Source organism: Malus sylvestris, chromosome 9 (genome assembly GCF_916048215.2).
Source record: "Malus sylvestris chromosome 9, drMalSylv7.2, whole genome shotgun sequence".
In the NCBI taxonomy this organism is placed as follows: Eukaryota; Viridiplantae; Streptophyta; class Magnoliopsida; order Rosales; family Rosaceae; genus Malus; species Malus sylvestris.
The window spans coordinates 19,143,730-19,165,619 of record NC_062268.1 but is presented as its reverse complement, the minus strand read 5'-3'; the positions used below and the strand labels follow the sequence as shown (position 1 = coordinate 19,165,619).

The window sequence follows — 21,890 nt, the reverse complement described above, 5'->3', positions numbered from 1 at the left end:
CCACCAACCAGGTGAAGAAGGAACTTATCTTCATGCCACATCCACGTGATGAAATGTACAACCCGTACTCTCCTTCATGCCACCAACCAGGTGATGAAATGTACAACCCATACTCTAATATCATTTGGCAACTTGCCACTTATGCCACCAACCAGGTGAAGAAGGAACTCATCTTCATGCCACCAACTAGGTGAAGAAGGAACTCATCCTTGTGCCATTAACCAGGTGATGAAATGTGATGAAAGGTGATGAAGGAACTCACCTTCGTACCACCAACCAAGTGATGAAAGTAACTCACCATTCATTCCACCTACCAGAAGACGAGTGGTACACCTTGTACATGTGAACTCCTAGCATTCACAAATAATCAAAAACTCTCAAGCTTGACAACTCAACTAGGGGAACACTTATGCCCAACAAGAGTTATAGTTACCAACAAAGTCTAATTGCAAGCCAACAACAACTTTAGTGCATGGCATACGAAGATCAAGCTATTCAGCCATCTTGCATCTGCTTCAGACATTTCCCCTCTGTAACAATGCAAACATTACAACTCGTAGAAAGCTTCACACTCTTGATCAAGACAGTGTGAAACAAAACCAATTTATGGTGCCAACAAGAGCTTCATCAAAGGAGTTCAACCACAATTATCAAAAGCTTCACACACTCTTGATCAAGACAGTGTGAAGCAAAACCAATTTATAGTGCCAATAAGAGCTTCATCAATGGAGGGCAACCACAATTCTCAAAAGCTTCACACACTCTTGATTAAGACAGTGTGAAGCAAAACCAATTTATGGTGCTAACAAGAGCTTCATCAATGGAGGGTAACCACAATTCTCAAAAGCTTCACACACTCTTGATCAAGACAGTGTGAAGCAAAACCAATTTATGGTGCCAACAAAAGCTTCATCAAAAGAGTTCAACCACAATTCTCAAAAGCTTCACACACTCTTGATCAAGGCAGTGTGAATCAAAACCAATTTATGGTGCCAATAAAAGCTTCATCAAAGGAGTTCAACCACAATTCTCAAAAGCTTCACACACTCTTGATCAAGACAGTGTGAAGCAAAACCAATTTATGGTGCTAACAAGAGCTTCATCAATGGAAGGCAACCACAATTCTCAAAAGCTTCACACACTCTTGATCAAGACAATGTGAATCAAAACCAATTTATGGTGCCAATAAAAGCTTCATCAATGGAGGACAACTACAATTCTCAAACATTCGAGGCAAATTCAAGACTGTTCGAAGCAAATTCAATTTATATGGTTCATCCAAACCTTCGACTACTACAAGGTATGGTTTGCATCACAATCTCTTGCTCAACAGTGTGGAAGCAAAATTTGTATATGTTGTCTCTCCCACATTTTCAAATTTTTAATTTCCCAAAAAAAAAAAAAAGGAAATTCAACAAAGCTTCATCAATGGAGAACAACTACAAATTCTCAAAAGCTTCACACTATCTTGATCAAGATAGTGTGAAGCAAAATCAATTCATGGTACCCAACAAAAGCTTCAACTCCAAAGCTTCACCTACAAAGCTTCAACTCCAAAGCTTCACCTACAAAAGCTTCACCCACAATAGCTTCACCTACAAAAACTTCACCCATAAAAGCTTCACCAACAAAAGCTTCACCCACAAAAGCTTCACCCACCACAAAAGCTTCACCCACAAAAGCTTCCCCACCACAAAAGCTTCCCCCACCATAAAAGCTTCACCAACAAAAACTTCACCCACAAAAGCTTCCCCCACCACAAAAGCTTCACCCACAAAAGCTTCACCTACAAAGCTTCAACACAAAAGCTTCACTTACAAAAGCTTCAAACTATCTTGATCAAGATAGTGTGAAGCAAAATCAATTCATGGTACCCAACAAAGCTTCAACATCAAAGCTTCACCTATAAAGCTTAAAATATATATATATATATATATTTTTTTTTTTAGAAATTCAAAAATTCAAAAAAAAAAAAATTGCCTAGGCCTCATCTTCGTTGGACCTAACAACTTTCATAACAAATATATATGAAGGATGAGTTTTGGGCTACCACTTAGAAAGGAAAATGGTGAAGTTTTGTTACTATGGAAACTTGGCTACTAGCAAGACACCTCCTTCATTAACTCCCTCGACCGGAGACTTGGGGGACTCCTACCATATGCTACTGCACCTTGATACTCAGAAGTCTCACGACCACTCAGTGACTTGGATTTTTTCAAGTCTCCAACCGAGAAGTTTTCCTCACTCGGGAAATTAAGGGAGCACTACCTCAACCTACATGCTTCACTCACAATACTTCAACATACAAGCTTCAACAAAAGGAAAAATTCAAAGAACTTAGTGAAGAAGGCCTTGGTGTATTTAACACAATACGTTGAAATGAAGCAAAGCTTGTTTATTGATATCTCTGATAAGTTACAAATATGTACATATACATGAATCAAAATAAACAAACAAGAGAGAGCCTTCACAAAGGTTGCTCAGGAGAAGTCTCAGCAGTCGGTAGAGCCCCAGAAAGAGGAGGCACCAGAGAGTGATTATTCGAAGCTTCAGTACTAGGCAGAACCCTAGAAGGAGGAGGCACCGAAGGTTGATCATTTGGAGTTTCATTAAGCGGTACAACCCTAGAAGACAAAGGCAACAAATGCATTTGGAACAAACCTACAAACCTCTGATGATCAAGTAAAATCTAACCATCAGATTCCTGCAGCTAGTCGAGCTTCCTCTTCATGTTTATAGCATAGTCATGTGCGAGCCTGTGCAACTGTTTATTCTCATGCTTGAGCCCTCTGATCTCCTGTTTGAGACTTATCACTTCAGCCGCCAATGATTCAACTTGGCGGGTTCAAGCAAATAGGCGTTGGGCCATATTAGACACAGAACCTGCACACTGAACATTGAGAGCCAGAGAATCCTTAACAGCTAACTCATCAGACCGTTTGGAAAGTAGTTTGTTATCTTTGGGAGTGAGAAGGTTCCTGGCCACCACTGCAGCGGTCATATCATTCTTCATCACAAAGTCCCCAACGGTAAGATGACCAGTAGGGGATAAGAAGGATGGGCGCCATATGTTGTCTTGAGAAAGCATGGCTGCCTCTTCACCAAGGTTCAAGTCAAAACGACGGTCAGATAGGCTAGACATTCTCAGAAATGATAAAGGATAAATGAGGTGCAATAAATCTCTGAAGTATGGGGAAAATTCCTACAAGCAATAACTATCTGAATGTACTTTTTGCACACAATGGCGCGTAGGGTAAAAGGGCAACAAGGCCTTTGGTTCAAAAATCGAAGAGGCACCACTCTCCGGATTCTGAAGAGGCACCACTTTCCACACGCAACATCAGCTCCTCGGGTACCATAGATAACTTTGCCAAAGATCTCTGACAAAGTTTAGACACATAAATTTTGAAGGTCCAGCTACCCTACTATTATCCACAAGGGTAAAGGAACAGCACCACTACTTGATAACTAGAAAGTCCCAATGTGTGTCAACCTCCGTGCTCCGTGGCAGGGCAGACTGGCAAAAATGCCTAACCTTTACTCATATTCGAGAAAACACTCCCCACAAGATTGCTTGCTCAAAAATCGAAGAGGCACCACCCTCCAAATCTCGAGAGCCAGACTTCCAACAAGATTACTTTCTCAAAAATCGAACTACTCTCCGAATCTCAAAAGTCAGACTCTCAACAGAATTGCTTTCTCAAAAATCGAAAAGGCACCGCTCTAGGAATCTCAAGAGCCAGACTCCCAATAGGATTATGTGCTTAAAAATCGAAGAGGCACCGCTCTCCGAATCTCGAGAACCAGACTCCCAACATGATTATTTTCTCAAAAATTGAAGAAACACTGCTCTCCGAATCTCAAGAGTCAGACTCCCAACAGGATTGCTTTCTCAAAATCGAAAAGGCACCGTTCTCTGAATCTTGAGAGCCAGATCCCCGACAGGATTGCTTGTTCGAAAACCGAAGAGGCATCGCTCTCTGAACTTCGAGAGCTAGATTTCCTTGGATAAAGCTTGTTTGCAATCTTCACACGCAACATCAGCTTTCCAGATACCACAGACCATTTTTTCAAAGTGCTCTGATAAAGTTAAAACACGTGAAGCTTGCAGCTCCCACTACATTGTTATGACCAAGAAGGGTAAAGGAATAACACTACTACTTGTTGTTAGGGAGACTCCTATATATGTCGACCTTCATCCTCCACAGCCAGGCATAACTGCAAATAAAAAAAAATGCTCAACTTTTCTTCACATCCGAGAGGGCACTCTCAGCAGAGTCTCTCGAAATACTTAGCTTCTTTTCCTCCCAATAATACCTCTGCAAACAAGCCACACCAGAGCAAGAGTATCTCATATCATAAGGGTTAAAAGCAAGAGTATCCCATATCATGCTTTTTCCCTGTCTTTTCCGTTGGCCTTGTTCTTACCTGCAAGACAAGGAGAAAGAGAGCAATCAGTCAGCACTTGTAATCAAGCTTCCAGTTAGAAACTAACTGCCTATAACCCTTTGCTTGATTACTTACCTGGCATTGCTCTCGAGTACTCATCTTCAACATCTTATGCTTCCAAAAAAGATACCACATCTACCTGAGGAACATATAGGGCAAGTGAGAAGGATACAATAAAGCATTTGGAGACAAGCGTAACAGAACACATGCCGACACATCCACTACTTTTTCAATAGCAAAAGTATTCCATATCATCAGGGTCGAACGTACTCTAGATTTGATGGACTTGTTTTGACCATCAAATTCTTGAGTCAGCCTTATACTCTGGAGGAAACCAGAAAACCCTCTAACCCAGTTCAAGAATAAGCCTGTGGAAAGTTACTTCTTCAAAAGAAAAAGTATCTTATATCATCTCTTCTCCATTTGCTTCTCCTTATCTTTGTTGCTATTTACGACACAATGAGAATGAGAATAATCAATCGGAAGCCGAAGTTGAACCTCCGATCCAGGTTGCTTGCTTGGAAGTCTGATTGTTTACCTTGTATGTTACCTCCTTCAGCAAATCTCCTAGCTCGGCAACTTAGGGGACTCCTACTATAGGGTTTGTATCGCACTTGACCAAGCCCGAAACTACAAGTAAGCTTCACGCGAAATTGATACATTACCTTGTGCATCTTCATCGGTTAAAGATACCACCCCTGGATGGAGGAAAAGTACTTCCAGAAAAGATGCCACATCTACATATGAGACAGATAAGGCAAGTGAAAATAATATTACACTTCGGTACTTAGAAGTTTCGTGATTACTCAATAGCTTGGATCTTGCAAGTCCCCAACCGAGGAGCTTCCCTCACTCGGGAACTTAAGGAAACACTGTTTGTACCATACTTGACAAATCCCGAAACTATTGAGCACCGGTTAACGTTATACCGTCAAGGACCCATAAGAGTTTCCCTCAAACTAGGAGGCCAATCACAGCGCGACACGTGTCGACATCAAAAGCCAACCGTAGCACGTGTCAACATCAGAAGCCAATCACAACACGACACGTGTCAATGTCAGAATGAAACTAGAAACTCTCTTCTATAAATAGAGATCATTCTCTCACAATATTTCCTAACGTCATTTGTACTAAATCATTCACTAGTACTTACTAAAGGAGAGCTTGAACCTATGTACTTGTGTAAACCCTTCATAATTAATGAGAACTCATCTACTCCGTGAACGTAGCCAATCTGGGTGAACCATGTACATCTTGTGTTTGCTTCCCTGTCTCTATCCAATTACAGACTCATCCATATTAGTGACCGGAGCAATCTAGCGAAGGTCACAAACTTAACACTTTCTGTTGTACCAAAGTCCCCACTGATTTTGTGCATCAACATATTTTATTCATTTTTCTTTCAGTTGTTGTGCCATATTTTCCTCTCCCACTAAATTTCTCTCTTTTATCAATCTCTCACTCTACCATTTCAGTTTCTTTTCTCAAAAAACTAGTCGTGTCTTCCTTCACCGTTGTCATCGCTTCACCACCTCCACCTATCTTTCCCACCCTTCCTCTTCTCATTAGATCAGCAACGAGCGAAGCCGAGAGATGCGACGACGACCAAAAACGATAGAGAGTCTGCAAAAATCTCACCGCTTGGATCGCCGCCCAAGCCACCTAAAACGCTCAGAGAGCGCCTAGGCGGGTGCCTAACTCCTACCTGATTTTGTTCGACAATTTGGCCTAAATCACATCGGCTCTCTACCGCCAAGGCCGATTTGTAGAACACTATTAGAAGGAGAGGGAAACACTCTCTCTTATATCATTACAAACAAAACCAACGATTCAAAATTAACTTATCTTGTAAGATTACACATGTCATAAGCTATGACTCATTGTATTCTAATCTAAATGAACACATGGACCATGATCCAACGACTTATACTAAATCCTGCTATACGGTTTCGCTTCAGGTGACAATTTCCACTTATTTATAATATGTTTATAGAGTTTAGCTTATTATGTGTGTACAGATTTGTTAATTTTTGTAGCGGACAAGAAGCAACTGCATAGGAGGATATATGTAACTGTGGACTTACTATTTCAAGTGAATGATATTATTTCAGAACGTTTCTATTTCACATTGTTCTCTAATTTCACTTGCATTCCACCTTTGGAGATGAGTTCATTCCCCTACTTGCAAATATCATATCTTATCCATAGAAATTTCATAATCAAAACTATTCAATTTCTAAATCTCCATGTGAAGTTCATCCTTACAAAAATTCATTCAAATAAGAGAGCTTGGGTTTTCCTTGGACTCGCTCTAAGAGCTTGCCGCAAGGTCAGGACGAGGAGATGTTTCTCAATAGAGATTGGGAGGAAGCCATCCTATCATATATAGTTTTTGTAAATGTGTATCTTTTGTTTCATCGTCTTATATATGGTTATGCTTTTGGTTAGAGTTTCTGCTCGTTATTATTTTGCTTCTTGTTTAGTTGATTACATACAAATTCACTAATTCTTGTACTAAGAAGCAACTGGAGGATGTATCTTTGAATTGACAATTCTCTCCACGTTGAATTGAATGATAATATTTTATTTTTTATTTATGTTTCTTCTCTAATTATACTTTGTTGTTTCTATCAATTTGAATCTTCAAACAGTTATGTGTTTCAAGAATCTATTAAGTACTGAAGAAATAAGCATGCCCTTTCTTTTTGAACAAGTAGGAATGCTGGCTACTTTTCCCATTTGCCTTCTCCTACTTGCCTTTCCCACTTAATCTGCCTTGTGGATTATCCTACACTCAAATGTATGTATTAATTATGTTTAAATTTTTTTTCTTTTTTTTTCCCTAATGCCCCTAATTAAATCTCATATGCCAACCAAATCATTAAATTATCTATCATATTTGACAAATCTAATTATTTTAATTATATTTTTTTTTTTACACAAATTTCATTTCCTTTTTTTAACTCTCCTTTTTATTTTTGTTTTTTGTCCCTTTTGTTTTTAGGCTCTTGGAGAGGACACTACAAAGTTCTCGGAGATGTCAATTTTTTATACGACATATACTACAAATAAATTTTTAAAAAAAAAGCCTTTTGCTCCATTTATTGGTAAATAACCATTTTTAATCTATTTTATTTGGATGTGCACTACTTACGGACGAAACTACTCCGATATTTATTTGGTTGATGGAAACATGGGCCAGAGCAATGGGTGGACAACCTCCTGTAATATTAAGTGATCAAGATAAGCCATGAAAGCTGCCATTGCAAAGGTTTTTCCCAATTGGCGACATAGGTTTTGTTTTCTTAAAAAAAGATATTAATAATTAAAAGATTTGTCAAATTTGGTAGATAACTTAATGATTTGGTTGACATATGAGATTTAATTAGGGGCATTAGTGGAAAGAAAGAAATAAGTTTTAAACACAATTAATACATGGATTTGAGTGTAAGCTAAGTCCACATGGCGTTCATTGAGTGGAAAATGCAAATAGGGAAAGGCAAATGGGAAAGGTAACTAGCTTTCCTTTTGAACAAGAGAGAGAACATGCCTGCGAAATTCCAATTTATTGAGACTTAAAGATCCTTGAAAACGCTTAAGATATTGATGTGAGCTGAGTACAATAACTGAGTTCCGGACACAAATTGATCGAGAAAAAACGCTGTTAATGAAACAAGAGTGTTTAAGGAAACAACATGAAGCTCGTCGCCCAGCAAAAACGAATATTGTAACGCTGTTAATGAGTAATTGTTCACTCAAGATATGAAGATGAATACTATGGAATCACTCTCACTCGACTTCATTTCTGTCGAATTTTATGATCATTTGTGTCCACCAAGTCTGGTTTAATTCAGTGCCGAGTGATCATTACAAAGTATTATGCTTCAATATGCTTAATCATATTGAAATTTAACTAAAACTAAAAAGAAACTGTTATTAGCTAAAAGTAGATCTGTAGAGAAACGAAACATAAACATCTAAAGTCCGAAAACATGATCATCAAACATAGATAACTAATTAATAATGTTGAATGAATACTTCGAACGCAAATGCGGAGTCACGAGAATAAAATAAAGTGGAACAAGACTAGAGTGCTGAGGAGCACGCTACTAAGGCCAAAAGTGTGATGATGAGAGGCATAACAAGCGACCAAGGAGTAATCGAAATGGCAATGCCTAAGCTTGGCGAGGGTGCAGGTGCAGGGGAGTCGTCAGGCAAATATTGTTCAGGTGGGGCGGCAAAGGGTGGAGGAGACTGCACGATCGGGGGAAGATCAATCACCTCGACAAAAAGTCTCTGCCCGTTCTTGCAATGATCAGGAGCTCCGCTGATGAAATAGAAAGGGCCAGGCCTATCGAGCTTCATGATGCTCTTGCCGTTATCAAAGTCGATGATGGGATTGCTTGTGTTGCAGTGGTAATAATCCCATTTGTCAACCTCAAGAACTGAATCATTCTTGTATGTGAAAGCTGTAAAATAAGTCGAGAAAATAAATGAAACTAAAACAAAAACAAACTTAACAAATATGTTATGTGTGTGAAGATGTCTTCTAAACACCAAACTTCACACATGGGACATAGAGTTCAAGTGATTAAAAGCGTTTACTCATCATGCACTCGAGGTCCTGCATTTGAATTCCCCTCCCCCAATATTGCTAGTTTCAAAAAAGAAAAAACACCAAACACCACCTCTCTCTCTCTCTCTCTCCCCCCTTGGTAAGGTACCTTAGTTTGTAATCTTGAATTTGGTGCAAAAACAAGTACATATTTTGTAGCATGCGTGGAAAAACTAGACATGTTTTGTTAAACCAATTTAAACCTAAAGAAAAATCATATTTCAATTTCATCAAAGTTTCTTCAAGTGCAAGAAACAAAAACGTTAGTGACTCACAAAGAGAATCTCCGACATGAAATCTCTTCCCGGCAGCCCACTGAGAGTAGACATCCGTGTCGTTCAAGCCGGGTTGCCTCCATCCCAAATCATCACCCACTCGGAACTCCTTTGCAGCTTCAACTGGACAATTTGTGACGGCCAAGAAGACCGTCAGCGAAGCATGGAAGAGAAACAAGAAAGAAGACATGTTTGGGATGCTTTACAATTAGTTCTCACGGAGAAGAAGGTTAAGAAACAAAAACAATGCAATTGAAAAGTAAGCTGCAAGGAAGGGGATATTAATGCATATATAATACATATGGTTTTGCTGGGCAGGCGGGAGAGTGGGCAGAGAGGGAGGTTTGCGAATAATCATGGGTAAATTTCATGGGACACGCGGCGGACATTGGATCATTTGATGAGAACGTGTAGAGGTAGTGACAGTTAAATCCAGTTACCGGGCAAACTGGGATAATAGGGTTTGGAAGCATAGCCCCATCTTCTGGAAAAGTTCTTTCGTGCGGCTACCCCGACCACGAGGGATGGGGCCGACGCAAGAAGTGGGATCCATGCTAGTGGGTCCCACCTGGTCCGACCCCTTGCCGTATAAAACGGCCGCTCAGAAGATTTTCTCTATGGACGTGATCCAAGCTTGTGAAGTTAAAATTTAATCAGAACATTTATGCATTAGTTTTACCAGAACTCGCACTTGGTAGTTTCTACTGAAGTATCTCTATTAACAAAAATTTGGTCTCCTTGAACTGCTAAGAACCATTTTGTTCAATTAGCCAAGTAAAATTAATGAACTGAAACACATGGAAATTTTCGAAAATTTCAAATCGAATCGTACAAACGAATATTGATGGGGGCTTCTCCCTCAGATAGATGTTGCTCTGCATGACCTCCCCCGTATAAATGTTTCCGATCAACGAATACACTTCCACAATGTGATTGCCCGAGCAGCCAGGCATGTCAAACATCATACGTCGGGGAAGATACTTACGAAATCACTCGCTGCTTAATTTACCAACCCCGACTTGTGTGTTGCCTCCAAATCAATGATTAATTATCTACCATATGATTCTCTTCACATTTTTGCTCGTAAGTTGCTACCTAAAGCTGCTTCCTTCTGGTTCATCATCATTTCTTGGAACTGCTTCCGTTTGGCAGCTCGGATGTCGAGTATGCTAGGCGGCATAGGTTCAAGGGTACCATGTAACTCAACTAAGCTAAAGAATTCTTGCTTGGTTAAGCTCTTCTTCTCGACAAGTTCATCGACCACTGCATCCATGAGCGTTCGGTTTTTCTGCAAAATCTGCTAACCAAAACATAACTATGTAACTTTTTTCAGATAAGTAAGCATAATAGAAAACCTCAGTGCAAAAGTGATTCTTTTACGTCACCTCCTTTGCACGTTCATAACACATGTTGACGATTTGCAATGCCTCCACATCGAGGTCCTGAAAATCAAATTGTTACACGTTAAGCTGACAATGGTATTTACAGAGCAAAAACCAAACTCAGAACCCTTATTTTCTTTTGAAATCAAACTCAAAACCCTTGAGCATAAAAGCCAAATGTGTAAAGAGATGTAATTACATTGAGTCGATCTGCAACCCAGAAATTAGATAACCCGTGATGCTTCTCTGAAAGGCCACCAAGAACATACGTTCGTGCTGCTGACCTAGCATTGTCTGCTGTTTCAGCCCATATTGTACTTAACTGTGGGAAAGTAAAGAGAAAATTTTGGATGCATCACCGTTAGATTAATGAGTTCAAAATGAAAAGTCACCTTATATAAAAGATTTAGATCCACACACAATGTCTTAACCATTTTCCATGACAAGTCAGATGATCCTTACGTTACCTTGTAGCATGCAAGTTGATTTTAACGGTGTGCAAGACAACAGTAAAAATGCAAGAGATTCCCCAAACCCATAAATTGAGTAAACCACAAAGGCACAATCAATATACAAGACATACAAAATGAACACTTTATATGAGCAATGCATTTTCTGAAGTTGAGTAACTGTTTTTACTCTATAAATTTTCTAGTTACCCTAATTAACTACATTTTTTCTACAGCTGAGTTTCTGCATCCAGCACCACACAATTAAGGACGCATATGGTGGGTAGGCTTGGATTGGATGAGATAACTAACTAGATACGAGGAATAATGAAGTAAGAAAAAAAGGTCAATATCCAAATTTTGTCCAAGTTGAAGGAGTTAGATGGAGTACTTATAAGGTGGAGATATCCTACTATTTTGTGGGATTAGAAGGTATTAATTTTCTTCATGACTACTCAATCTTCTAGCTTCAACTTGGACCAAATTTGGAAGTTGGCCTCCATTTCTTTCTCTAACATTTCTTGAATTTGGTGAGTTATCCTATCTGATCCAATCCTAGGCACCAAGGATGACCTAAATGTGCATATAAAGGGATAATAAACCTCTTACCTGATCCTTACCAAACCAAAGTTCATCAGCTGCACGTGGTGCCAGTTGAACAGTGATATGATCGAGGAGCGACTGCCGACTTCATGACATGCGAGATACAAGAAATAATTAGAAAGAAACAACAAAACATGAATATATGATGCAATATCAACAAGAAACAGCACAATTAACATGTTGTAAATACTAAAGGCAACATTTATTCCCAAGTTCACATCCTTTCAAGGGAACACCATGTCTTATCTTATTGTATTGTTTATAGGATTTCAATTCCTATTTCTGACATGCTTGATGGTACTCACAATATTTATATACTGTATATGGGGTAGGAAGGGGAGAGCACATTCACAAAAGGAAAATACTTAAGTTTTAGACTCTCTACTTATAAACTACATCGTTTCAAAGAATAATTTTTCTCTTCCCTTTTAATTTATAATTTTTCTTAAAACACCCTCCAATTCGTACTCCTAATTTTTTTATAAGAAAAGAATGTCATAATCCCTCCCATGTTATTTAGATTCCCACAATTCTGATAATCTCTTTGTTTTAACCTTAATGTTAGTTAAGAGCAACATATATCTTTAATTACCCATCGGAAAAAAAAATTCAGCTTATAATGTCTTCATTAATATATGAATGTAGTTTTTAATTAATATTTTCTATTACCAAAATTTGTTACTTTAGAGGTCGCACTTGGTGCGATGGCAAGTGCCTTCGCCCATGAGCGGTAGGTCTCGGGTTCGAGACTTGGGAGCAGCCTCTTCATAAATGGGGGTAAGGCTAGCCGACATTCACCTCTCCCAGACCCTGCGTAAAACGGGAGCCTTGTGCACTGGGTACGACCAAAATTTGTTACTTTAATATCAAATCATTGACCTAGACTGATTACAATAATTACTTTGATGAGCAAGTCTCAATAGTTAACACTTCTTATCACTAGTAGCATGATATAAATCTGAAGTCCCTTTTTCTCAGTTCTCTGCATATCTAATTATATACTCTAATTTATTGTATTCAGTGACTTATTACACACTATAGTTGACAATGGCATGCAATGCACGTGCCAGCATGCTAGTCCCTTTGAAAATTAATGAAAACTAAACAAATAGGGATACGAAGGAAGTCATACGTAAGCATTCCTTCTCTGAACTTGATAGGATCCATTTTCATTCTAACATAACCCAATTCTCGACCAGCTCTAGGAGCAATTGTGACCTGCACCACATCATTAAACTGTTAGGAAAATTCTACTCAATTTACATTAACAAGTACATTTGGAAGAGCATGAATCAAATCAAGGAATATTATGTGAAATATTCATAAATCAAAAAGGACAATAGTTGATTTTGAGTCAATGAACCCAATGACAAAAACAAAAGAATTAAGAAGCCATACAAATTCAATATTTCTAAGATCAGGAAAGTTCACAGCAACAACAGCCATTGCAGCCTCATTAATAGCTACTTGCTTCCATGTATCTAAACTTCTCTCCTTCCTATCTAGCATTCCTCTTTCTTCCATTTGTGCAGCTTGTAATAGGTCATCAGTAGTAATCTGCACATACAACGAGAGCAGGGGTTTAAGAGAGCAGGTCAAAATGTATGGCATAAATAACTAAGTCGGAAGTTCAATCTTCAAGATATACATACATACATACATACAACTGTATAGATAATGTAGTATTATCCATACATACATACATACATACATACAACTATATCAACTTTATGCACATCTGTCACATCTTCAAAATGTATGGCATAAAACATACGTACGTATATATATATATAATGTGACAGATGTGCATAAAGTTGATATAGTTATATGTATGGATAATGTAGCCTTCAATAGTCTGTTTTATTCACTCCCTTTTCTATTTTCATTTTTGGTGCAAGGTGTAATGCCAAGTATTAGTCAGAAAAACAAAATAACAAGGTTTAATCTATAAGCATAAGTAATACCTCAGTCCTTCCATCACGCATCATGTTGATTGCAGCAACCTCAATTATGTTAGCTAGCTCTGCACCAACCATTCCATCAGTCATACTAGCAATAGCCATATAGTCGACATCTTCAGCCATAGGCTTCTTGCGTGCATGGACCTATAATCAAGACATGGAAACAATTAGAATCATCAGGGCAACTGAATAAGGACAGTCTTGCAATGCTATATATCCAGTAGAAGTGGTGCAGGATATAGGTTTGGACTGCTACCTTCAAAATTTCAATGCGACCTATAAGACCAGGCTTAGGGATAAATATCTTCCGGTCAAACCGTCCAGGTCTGACAAGGGCTGGATCTAGAATATCTGGTCTATTTGTGGAAGCAATAGTGATCACTTCCCCTCTTCCTTCAAACCCATCCAAGCAAACAAGGAGCTGGAGAATATACACAAGAATGAAGAATTGACATAAGTAGGAGTTTAATTGAACAAATCAGTATTAAAAGTTCTCAATACAACACTTATATATTCCCTAACTAACCTGATTAAGAGTAGCATCACGTTCCTGTCCACCAGAACCCTTGATCAAACCACGCTCTCTTCCAACGGCATCCAACTCATCAATGAAGACAACTGATGGAGCCTGTGCATATAAACACAAAAATCATGAGATGTAACATTTGTGCACCGTCGCCTCATCCTCTAAATAAAAGGATAAATCAGAAAGGCATATAACTTTCACAACCTATATCTGTCATCTCCTTATTAAACAGAGCAATACCACCATTTAACACCTACTGATACATTAATATTATCAAAAATTAGTACCTAGGCTAGCCTATCACAGGACAGGGTGTGGAAGTGTTTTTTTTTGGGGGGGGTGGTGAGGGGGTTGGGGAATGTAAAGAGGGAAAATTTGAACAGCTAATGTGTCAACACTTACATTTTCCCTTGCCTCCTGATAAAGTGCTCGGACACGAGAAGCACCAACACCAACATATATCTCCACGAACTGAGAGGCCGAAATGGAAAAGAAGTTCACGCCTGCTTCACCAGCAACAGCTTTTGCAAGCAATGTCTTACCCACTCCAGGAGGGCCACAAAGCAGTATCCCACCTGATTAAGAAATTAATGACCCGAACAAAATAGTCGGGGAATAAGAACAATCAATTCGAAGTGCTTTCACTGGAATCAGAGCATATATTCCAACTAGGGCAAATAAATAATCATTCAACAAAAGCCAGTCAAATATGTCATGAATTCAGCATACACATGATGTCATATACGATAAAGCTATCTAACGATGTCAACAGAGCAGTAGCATAGGTACAACATCTAACCTGGTATTTTAACTCCTCTTCTCCTATACATTTCACCATGAGTGAAGAACTTGACAATCTCCTCAAGCTCAAGCCTAATCTTCCCGAGCCCTGCCACATCTGTAAACTTGACATCCACGCCTCTCTCCAAATACTGAGGCAGCCTCTTATTATGAGCTCGTCGGACACGAGCGCCAGACTTCATGAACTGCATTGCCATTTTCAAATAAGGATTCTGCTCACCCTTCCCTGGCTCAATCTCATCCTCCTCATCACCCTCAATCCCCTCCATCTCCCTCTCCAACTCCCTCATTTTCTTCCTCTCCTCTGCCTCCGCCTTTTCGATCTTCAACCTATCCTCATAGTCCTTCTTCTGCCTCCTATAACTAAGCACCACAGTCCTATAAAATATGTAGAAGAACACCAACCCAAGAGCAGTAGCCACATTGGTGTCCTGAGCCAAATTGGCCCATACATTAGCCATCTCCTGGTAATTCCTCCGTGCCTCACGCAACGAATCGTCGTGCTTCTTCTTCCTCATTTCTCTCCTCACTCTCCTCTCCTCCTCTTTCTTCTGAGCCTTCATTGCCTTGTCAATCATCTCTCTCTCCTTCCTCATCCTATCCAACTCCTCCTTCCTCTGCATCTTGAACTCCTCCCTTGCCGTTCTCAACTCCATAGCTCTCTTGCTCTCCTTCTTCGGCTTCCCGGAGAACGACGACAGAAACCGGGGCCATTTCGCCACGAATCCCAAGTACGGCGTCGGCACCTCCGGCCGTTTAAGCGGCGGAGTGTAAGCATTAACACAGAAAGACTCAATTTTCAACTCCTCCCATTGATCCCAGAACCTCCTGTCGCTATCCACCGATGGCAAAACGGTGCGTAGAACACGAGAATCTTCGAGAACAACCAGAACAGGCTCTGCCCTTTTCTGCAATTCAATTCCCGGCGGCTTGATTACATGCTTCAGCTTACCTTCCTGACTGAGCGCCAACAGCTGGGTGTACGGAATTCGATTGGAGACGACGGGGAGTCCCTGGGACCATGATTCGAGTTCTTGGGGAGATAAAGCTTCGGACTTTTTGGGGGTGGACTTCTTGGGCGCGCGTTTTTTCTCCTTGACGGCGGCGACGGCGGTGGGGATTCGGGGGAGGGAGGTGGAGATTACGGTGAGAGTTACAGAGAGCTTGAGGAAATCGAAATTGGGTTTGTGGGTTTTATCGTTTTCATCATCATCGTCGGCGGGTGAGAGGTGGGAGGAGGAGGAGGAGGAGACGGTGGAGGGAGGGAGGGGTTTTGGCGGGGTTTTGGTGAGGGGTATTGGTTTGGGGTATGGGGATAGGGAAGAAGATGAGCCCAGAAGGGAATGGCAGTCCATGGAGCTTCTCTCTCTCTATCTCTCGCTTCTACATTTGATTAAGCGAAGGTTTTGTGGATGAAAAGGTGTGACGCCATTTTTCAGCCTCTTCTCTTTCGGGTTTCTGTGCTCTGTGAAATCTATCCGGAACGAACCATTGTAGCAGACGACGAGATTGGAGCTCCTAAACGACAGCGTTGGAGGAGCATTATCATCTTACATGGTGGTGGACCGGTGGTGCTTTTTCTGGGTCCAAAGAAAAGGGAATGATGGTTCGAGATCCGAGCCTAAAATTGCAGAGTCCAAGTCCAATCTCAGGAGCCCGGCCTAAAATGTGTTTCAACAATACTTCAGTGCACACTGCTGTCTTCTTATTTTTAAGAGATGAAGCCCATGCACATTTTGTTTTTCTTTTTTGGCTCAAGCAAAGAAGAATTTATTCAAACATAGAAATTCCTTGCGCAACCGTTTAGGGAAGTTAGAGAGAAATATAAAAAGAGGTTTTTTTTTTTCTTTTTAATTAGATATATGCTACGATAACATATGGGTGAGGAATAACAAAATAACAAATTTTTATTTTATGATATTTTCTGTCAATTGTGTATGGAAGTGTATAATGGTATTTTTCTTAGTTTTTTTGCTAAGAAATAGCTCTATTAATAAATAAAATAGTATAGATTACGAACCAAAGCATCTATGTAATACATTGTTCATAATCATATTTGCAAAAAATTAGACAAATACAAAATCGTTAATACATCTAATTGTAATGAAGAAAATAGATGAATATGGTCTCTTAAAGAAACACTAATATGACTATCATTTAATCCAACCGTCAAAAGGTTTTCAAATTTGAGTGATTTTTTGCAGAGATGAACTTTGAGAAAATGCCTAGAAGATGGACAATTGGATCATTGAAATACGATGCGGAGTGGGCGCTACAAAGAATCCCTCAAATAAGCTTATTTGAGAGATCCCTCAACAGAAGCGGATTGTATACATATGGCATATGATATTCTATATTAATCTATACTAAGTAGAGTTAGAGGGTTTGAACCACCCGGAATACAAAGGATTGAAGAGGAAGGCAATAACCATCACGGCAATCCACCACTTGAAATCTTGCAAATGCACATTGCAATCGTAATGTCTACGTAATTGTTATCAACTAATTTTTCTCATTTTACTCTTTCTTATTTGGACATCGGTGGCTTCTACAGATTTACATGCTCAAAAGCCTCAATCCTTAGAGAAATCTATTGTCTATAAACTCATCAAGTAACTTAATTATGTGAAAAATGAGTGTAAATATGTAATAAATGAGACAGTTTAACATGCAGTAATACCTGAGTAGCTCTAAATTTATGTGCGTTAAACATGAGTGTGATGATGTAATAAATAAGTGTATATACGCACATCCTCTCCAATCCTTGCCCATGCATGTACCAGTCACATTATAGCAGAAGCAATCTGACAAAGCTTGGTCATCAAGCACCATACATCCAGCATTTTCCATCAACATATGTACGGAAGAGTTTTTTAGAACTTTACAATACATCAACCCTTAAAACAGAGAGTCTGAGACTAATATTTAAGCTAATATAATTATGATAATTTAAAGTGCAAGTGCAACATCAAGCGGAAAATCATCGATGAAACCAATCATCGTCGTCGATGTCATCTTCGTCAGTTCTTGGAGAGCCAAATTACATTCTGGACAGCAGATAAGGCCAGCAGGAGGCAACTGAAGAAAGTGAAGGCTATTGAGATTGCAACATGGTCACAGAAAATATGCAAGGGTTTACAAAAATCCGGAAGAGCTGTATGCCGGATTCCATTGCGGTTCAGGTTGCTTACTCCTGATGCAGCTGACCCTGCGCTTATCATAGCATATGCAAATACCTGCACATGGAAACAATAAGGTCAGATGGATGCAAACTTTTACAAGGCACATCAATTTAATTTCGTTCTATACACCCAATGGCGAAGCCACGTGAGGGCGAGGAGTGGCGGCCGCCACTCCCCTCGCCGGAAAACTGGACTGTATATCTGGGTCAGCCCCTCCTCTTGGCGGAACTGAAGCCCAGGAGTAACAGTTCGCCCCTCTGTTCTCGTTCAAAAACCTGCCCCTTCCTAATCAGTTACAAAATCGAAAAGCACAATAGGAGGACGCCTAGGTGAGACTAGAAGGGATTAGGCAGAGCTATGCGGAATCTGAATTTTTTTTTTTGCAGAGCCGGCTGCGAGGAAGCAGATGACTTTGGTCTCATTATTGCACGGTTCATTTGAGATGGTCCCACCATCTTTTTAATTGCTACACGTTTTCCTTTAAATAGTCCCCCATCTTCTTTCTACTTCTTTTTATTTCCTTTTATTTTGTATTAACCCCAATATCACTTTTTATTCTTTTTATTTTTGTTGTAATGTTTTATTATACTATATATAAAAGAGAACACCTCAAAATGGTACAACATACAAAATGCTATAAATTGTAGTTCAAGAATTTTAAAAATTACATTGAACCAAAAGGAATTAAAGTAATTCACCACATTGTAATTTTGAATGAATTGAATTATTGTTTCTTGGTTATTGGAATTGTTATTACTGATAATTTAATTGTTGATCATCAACATAATTATTGTTGATTAGTGATAACTTATATGATTATTGATCATTGATTAATTCAATTGTTAGTTTAATTAGTTATTAGTCATAGTAGACTTTAGAATTAATAGTCTAAGTCATTTTTTCTTTCTTATTATACATTTATGTAATAGAGCAATATTATAAGAAACAGTGCTTTAATCCTCATACAAAATTTTCAGGTAGTAGGTTTGATATTTATGAGTGGTTGGAGTGTAGTATAGCAAAAAATGTTGCATTTTGCTGTTGTTGTTATATTTTCTAATGTGATTTTTATAAAGCAAGATATATTGGCAGCGATGTCTCCACTTAGAAAGGGTTTTTAAATGTAGAGGATTGAATTATGGACGCCATTACTATACAATAGGATTTGGTTGTTGCCATTTTTTTTAACTTTGCACTCTTTTACATTCGCCCCTCCCCTCTACAATTCCTATATATATATATATATATATATATATATATATATATATATATATATATGTATATATATTTGGTACAAAGGCACATGAAACTGAGATCATGGATGAAACCTTAGTAAAGCGAAAGGATGAAGCATCGGAACTTATAGCTCTAGCGGTTCAGAACATTCACTTTTATATACACTCAAGATCCTAAATTCAAATTTTCATATCTCCAGTATCGTTTGATAAGAAGGACAAAAACAAATACAAAAAACCGGCTCACGAATAGGCCATGTGTCATTTCTAATTACATTTTTTGTTAAGATGGTTTAATGTAAATTAGATGGCATTAGCAAGGAAGGTGATGAAGATTGATTAATTACCTGATCCCCAGCAAAAGTAAGCCATGCATGATTCCTTGAGGGAATGAGTGGAGACTTCCTGAGCAGCCTAGACACACTTATTAGTAGTTGCATCAATGAGTGAGCTGCTACAGCTGCTGAAACTCCCACCAGATACCTGCTCCATCCATCACCACAAATGATCAAAGAAGAGTTCATTAATACCTGCTCAATACCATTATACAACTAATATCAAATGACAGAAATCGAAAACAGGACCTCAGGTTTTGAATTAAATGCCTTTTATGCTAAAAACACTTTTAAAAAGACAATTTACCAAATATATAGCTGATTATTTTTATAACACAACATAAACAATTTAAAAAAAAAAAAACACATCACACCACAAACTAGCCATTCGCTTAAAAAGTGAAAACTTCATGGTTTAAGCTCACACATATTTAAGGATTAATACTACTAAGAGCATGTTCAAAAGATATATCAAATTTTAAATTTGAAAACTTATGTGGCATTTTTATTTTTATTTTTTGAAATTTTGTTCTCCACTTGATATGTCAAATTAAACTATAATTTACGTTTCATAATTGTAAGAAATATTTTTAGAACAAAAAATAATAATAAAAATGATAAAAGAAAACATTTATTAATTAATTAAAAGGAGATTTGAAGTTGCTGTCAAATTTTGACCGCAATCATTTTTGGTACCAATCTATGTCATGATGCCGTATAAACATTTGATATTTTGGTTAAAAAAATACTCATTTTGTCTTTTATGACTTTTATTGTTGGTGTGAAATTTTTTTATTTCTTTGAATATGCTCTATATCACGAAAACGGATTTGGATCCTTTCCTGAGCTAATGGAGAGGATCCTCCTGACCAACATATATGGACCGTTGGATGAAAATCCAATTGCTACAAACAGGAGGTCCCTTTAAAATTATAATAATTATAGCCGTTGAATTTTCATCAAACAGCCCATATATGTTGGTCAGGAGGATCCTCTCCTTAAGCTCAGGAGAGGATCCAAATCCCACGAAAACGCCCACAAAATCTCATGAGTGGTAAACTAACGTGATTAGTTTAATATATAGTTTTCAAATAATGGAATAAAAGTGATCTAATCTTTTCGATGAGGAATAAAAAAAGCATTAATATGATAGCACTAGCAAGACAACATTTTTCACGTATCACAATAGAAAATTATGCATAAAAACATAACAAAATACACAAAAGGAATCAGTCACGGGTCTGATTCTGTTCATCGATATGGGATGAAGCTGGATTGGTGAGGTGGGGAGCTTAAAAAAGGTTCTAAATGCAACAGAAACCTTGTCATGCTCGAAAGCTCCGGTTGGTCCGTGATAGAATAAACCATATTTAGAAAAACAAATGTTGAAAATAAAATTATAGTTCCGCAATAATTAATATAAAATTATTGGCATTTTTAAAATTGAGCGACGGTTTGATAGTTTTAGGTTTTTTTTTTTTTTTTTTTTTTAACTGAACAATTGTTTGATAACAATTTTCATTTTATAAACAATAAAAATTAACTATAAAAATTAAAATTAAAAGTAGTTAACAATAAAAAAATTGAAGTAAACAAAACGAAACAATTTTATTTTTTGTTTAAGGTGATTAATTTGAGAGGGAGGAAGCGGAATGGAGCAGAGGCACTTACTCGAAGGCGTTGGCAAAGGACCACTTTGAGTTGACTGGGAGCGGAAATCCGTAGACGTACACAGTGGTCGCCTCCCTGGCTGTCACCATGAACGACAGCGCCGTCACCGAGGCCGCCATGCACAACGCCCTCAGGCACAAGTGCGTCACTTCAGCTCTCCGAGATAAAACACTTGTGGCGCCACCACTTCTCACCGTTCCATTGATCTCCTCCTCCACCACCTTTCCCACCCCCGCCGCCTCTTCGTCGAACGACGTCGTCTTTCGGCTGCTCATCATTTTGCTAGAGAGAATGTTACAAAGTACGTGTGCGAACGTCGTAGTTTAGTGGAGAAAAAAAAAAAGAAAAAAAAGAGTGACCAAGTTGAGTTGGTTTTAGGGGGGTTTTATAGATAGAGACGGGGTTT

General features: G+C 38.6%; 3 protein-coding genes across 3 annotated transcripts; all 3 read right to left on the bottom strand.

The window, feature by feature from the left end:
• Window positions 1-8,432: 8,432 nt before the first annotated feature.
• On the bottom strand, window positions 8,433-9,600 carry LOC126634422 (mavicyanin-like). The gene is made up of 2 exons (XM_050304937.1): window positions 9,340-9,600; window positions 8,433-8,918 (listed from the first exon to the last, which is right to left on the bottom strand). The coding sequence occupies exons 1-2, from the start codon at window positions 9,527-9,529 to the stop codon at window positions 8,536-8,538; spliced, it is 573 nt and encodes a 190-aa protein (XP_050160894.1). The 5' UTR covers window positions 9,530-9,600; the 3' UTR covers window positions 8,433-8,535.
• A 437-nt stretch (window positions 9,601-10,037) lies between these two features.
• LOC126634419 (probable inactive ATP-dependent zinc metalloprotease FTSHI 2, chloroplastic) lies at window positions 10,038-16,600 on the bottom strand. The gene is made up of 11 exons (XM_050304933.1): window positions 15,060-16,600; window positions 14,663-14,835; window positions 14,261-14,362; window positions 13,991-14,155; window positions 13,738-13,878; window positions 13,172-13,330; window positions 12,906-12,991; window positions 11,780-11,858; window positions 10,921-11,043; window positions 10,725-10,781; window positions 10,038-10,636 (listed from the first exon to the last, which is right to left on the bottom strand). Exons 1-11 carry the CDS (start codon window positions 16,414-16,416, stop codon window positions 10,409-10,411), a joined length of 2,670 nt encoding a protein of 889 aa, XP_050160890.1. The 5' UTR covers window positions 16,417-16,600; the 3' UTR covers window positions 10,038-10,408.
• A 1,215-nt stretch (window positions 16,601-17,815) lies between these two features.
• LOC126634421 (CASP-like protein 3A1) lies at window positions 17,816-21,890 on the bottom strand. Its single transcript, XM_050304936.1, has 3 exons — window positions 21,485-21,890; window positions 19,826-19,961; window positions 17,816-18,297 (listed from the first exon to the last, which is right to left on the bottom strand). Exons 1-3 carry the CDS (start codon window positions 21,760-21,762, stop codon window positions 18,082-18,084), a joined length of 630 nt encoding a protein of 209 aa, XP_050160893.1. The 5' UTR covers window positions 21,763-21,890; the 3' UTR covers window positions 17,816-18,081.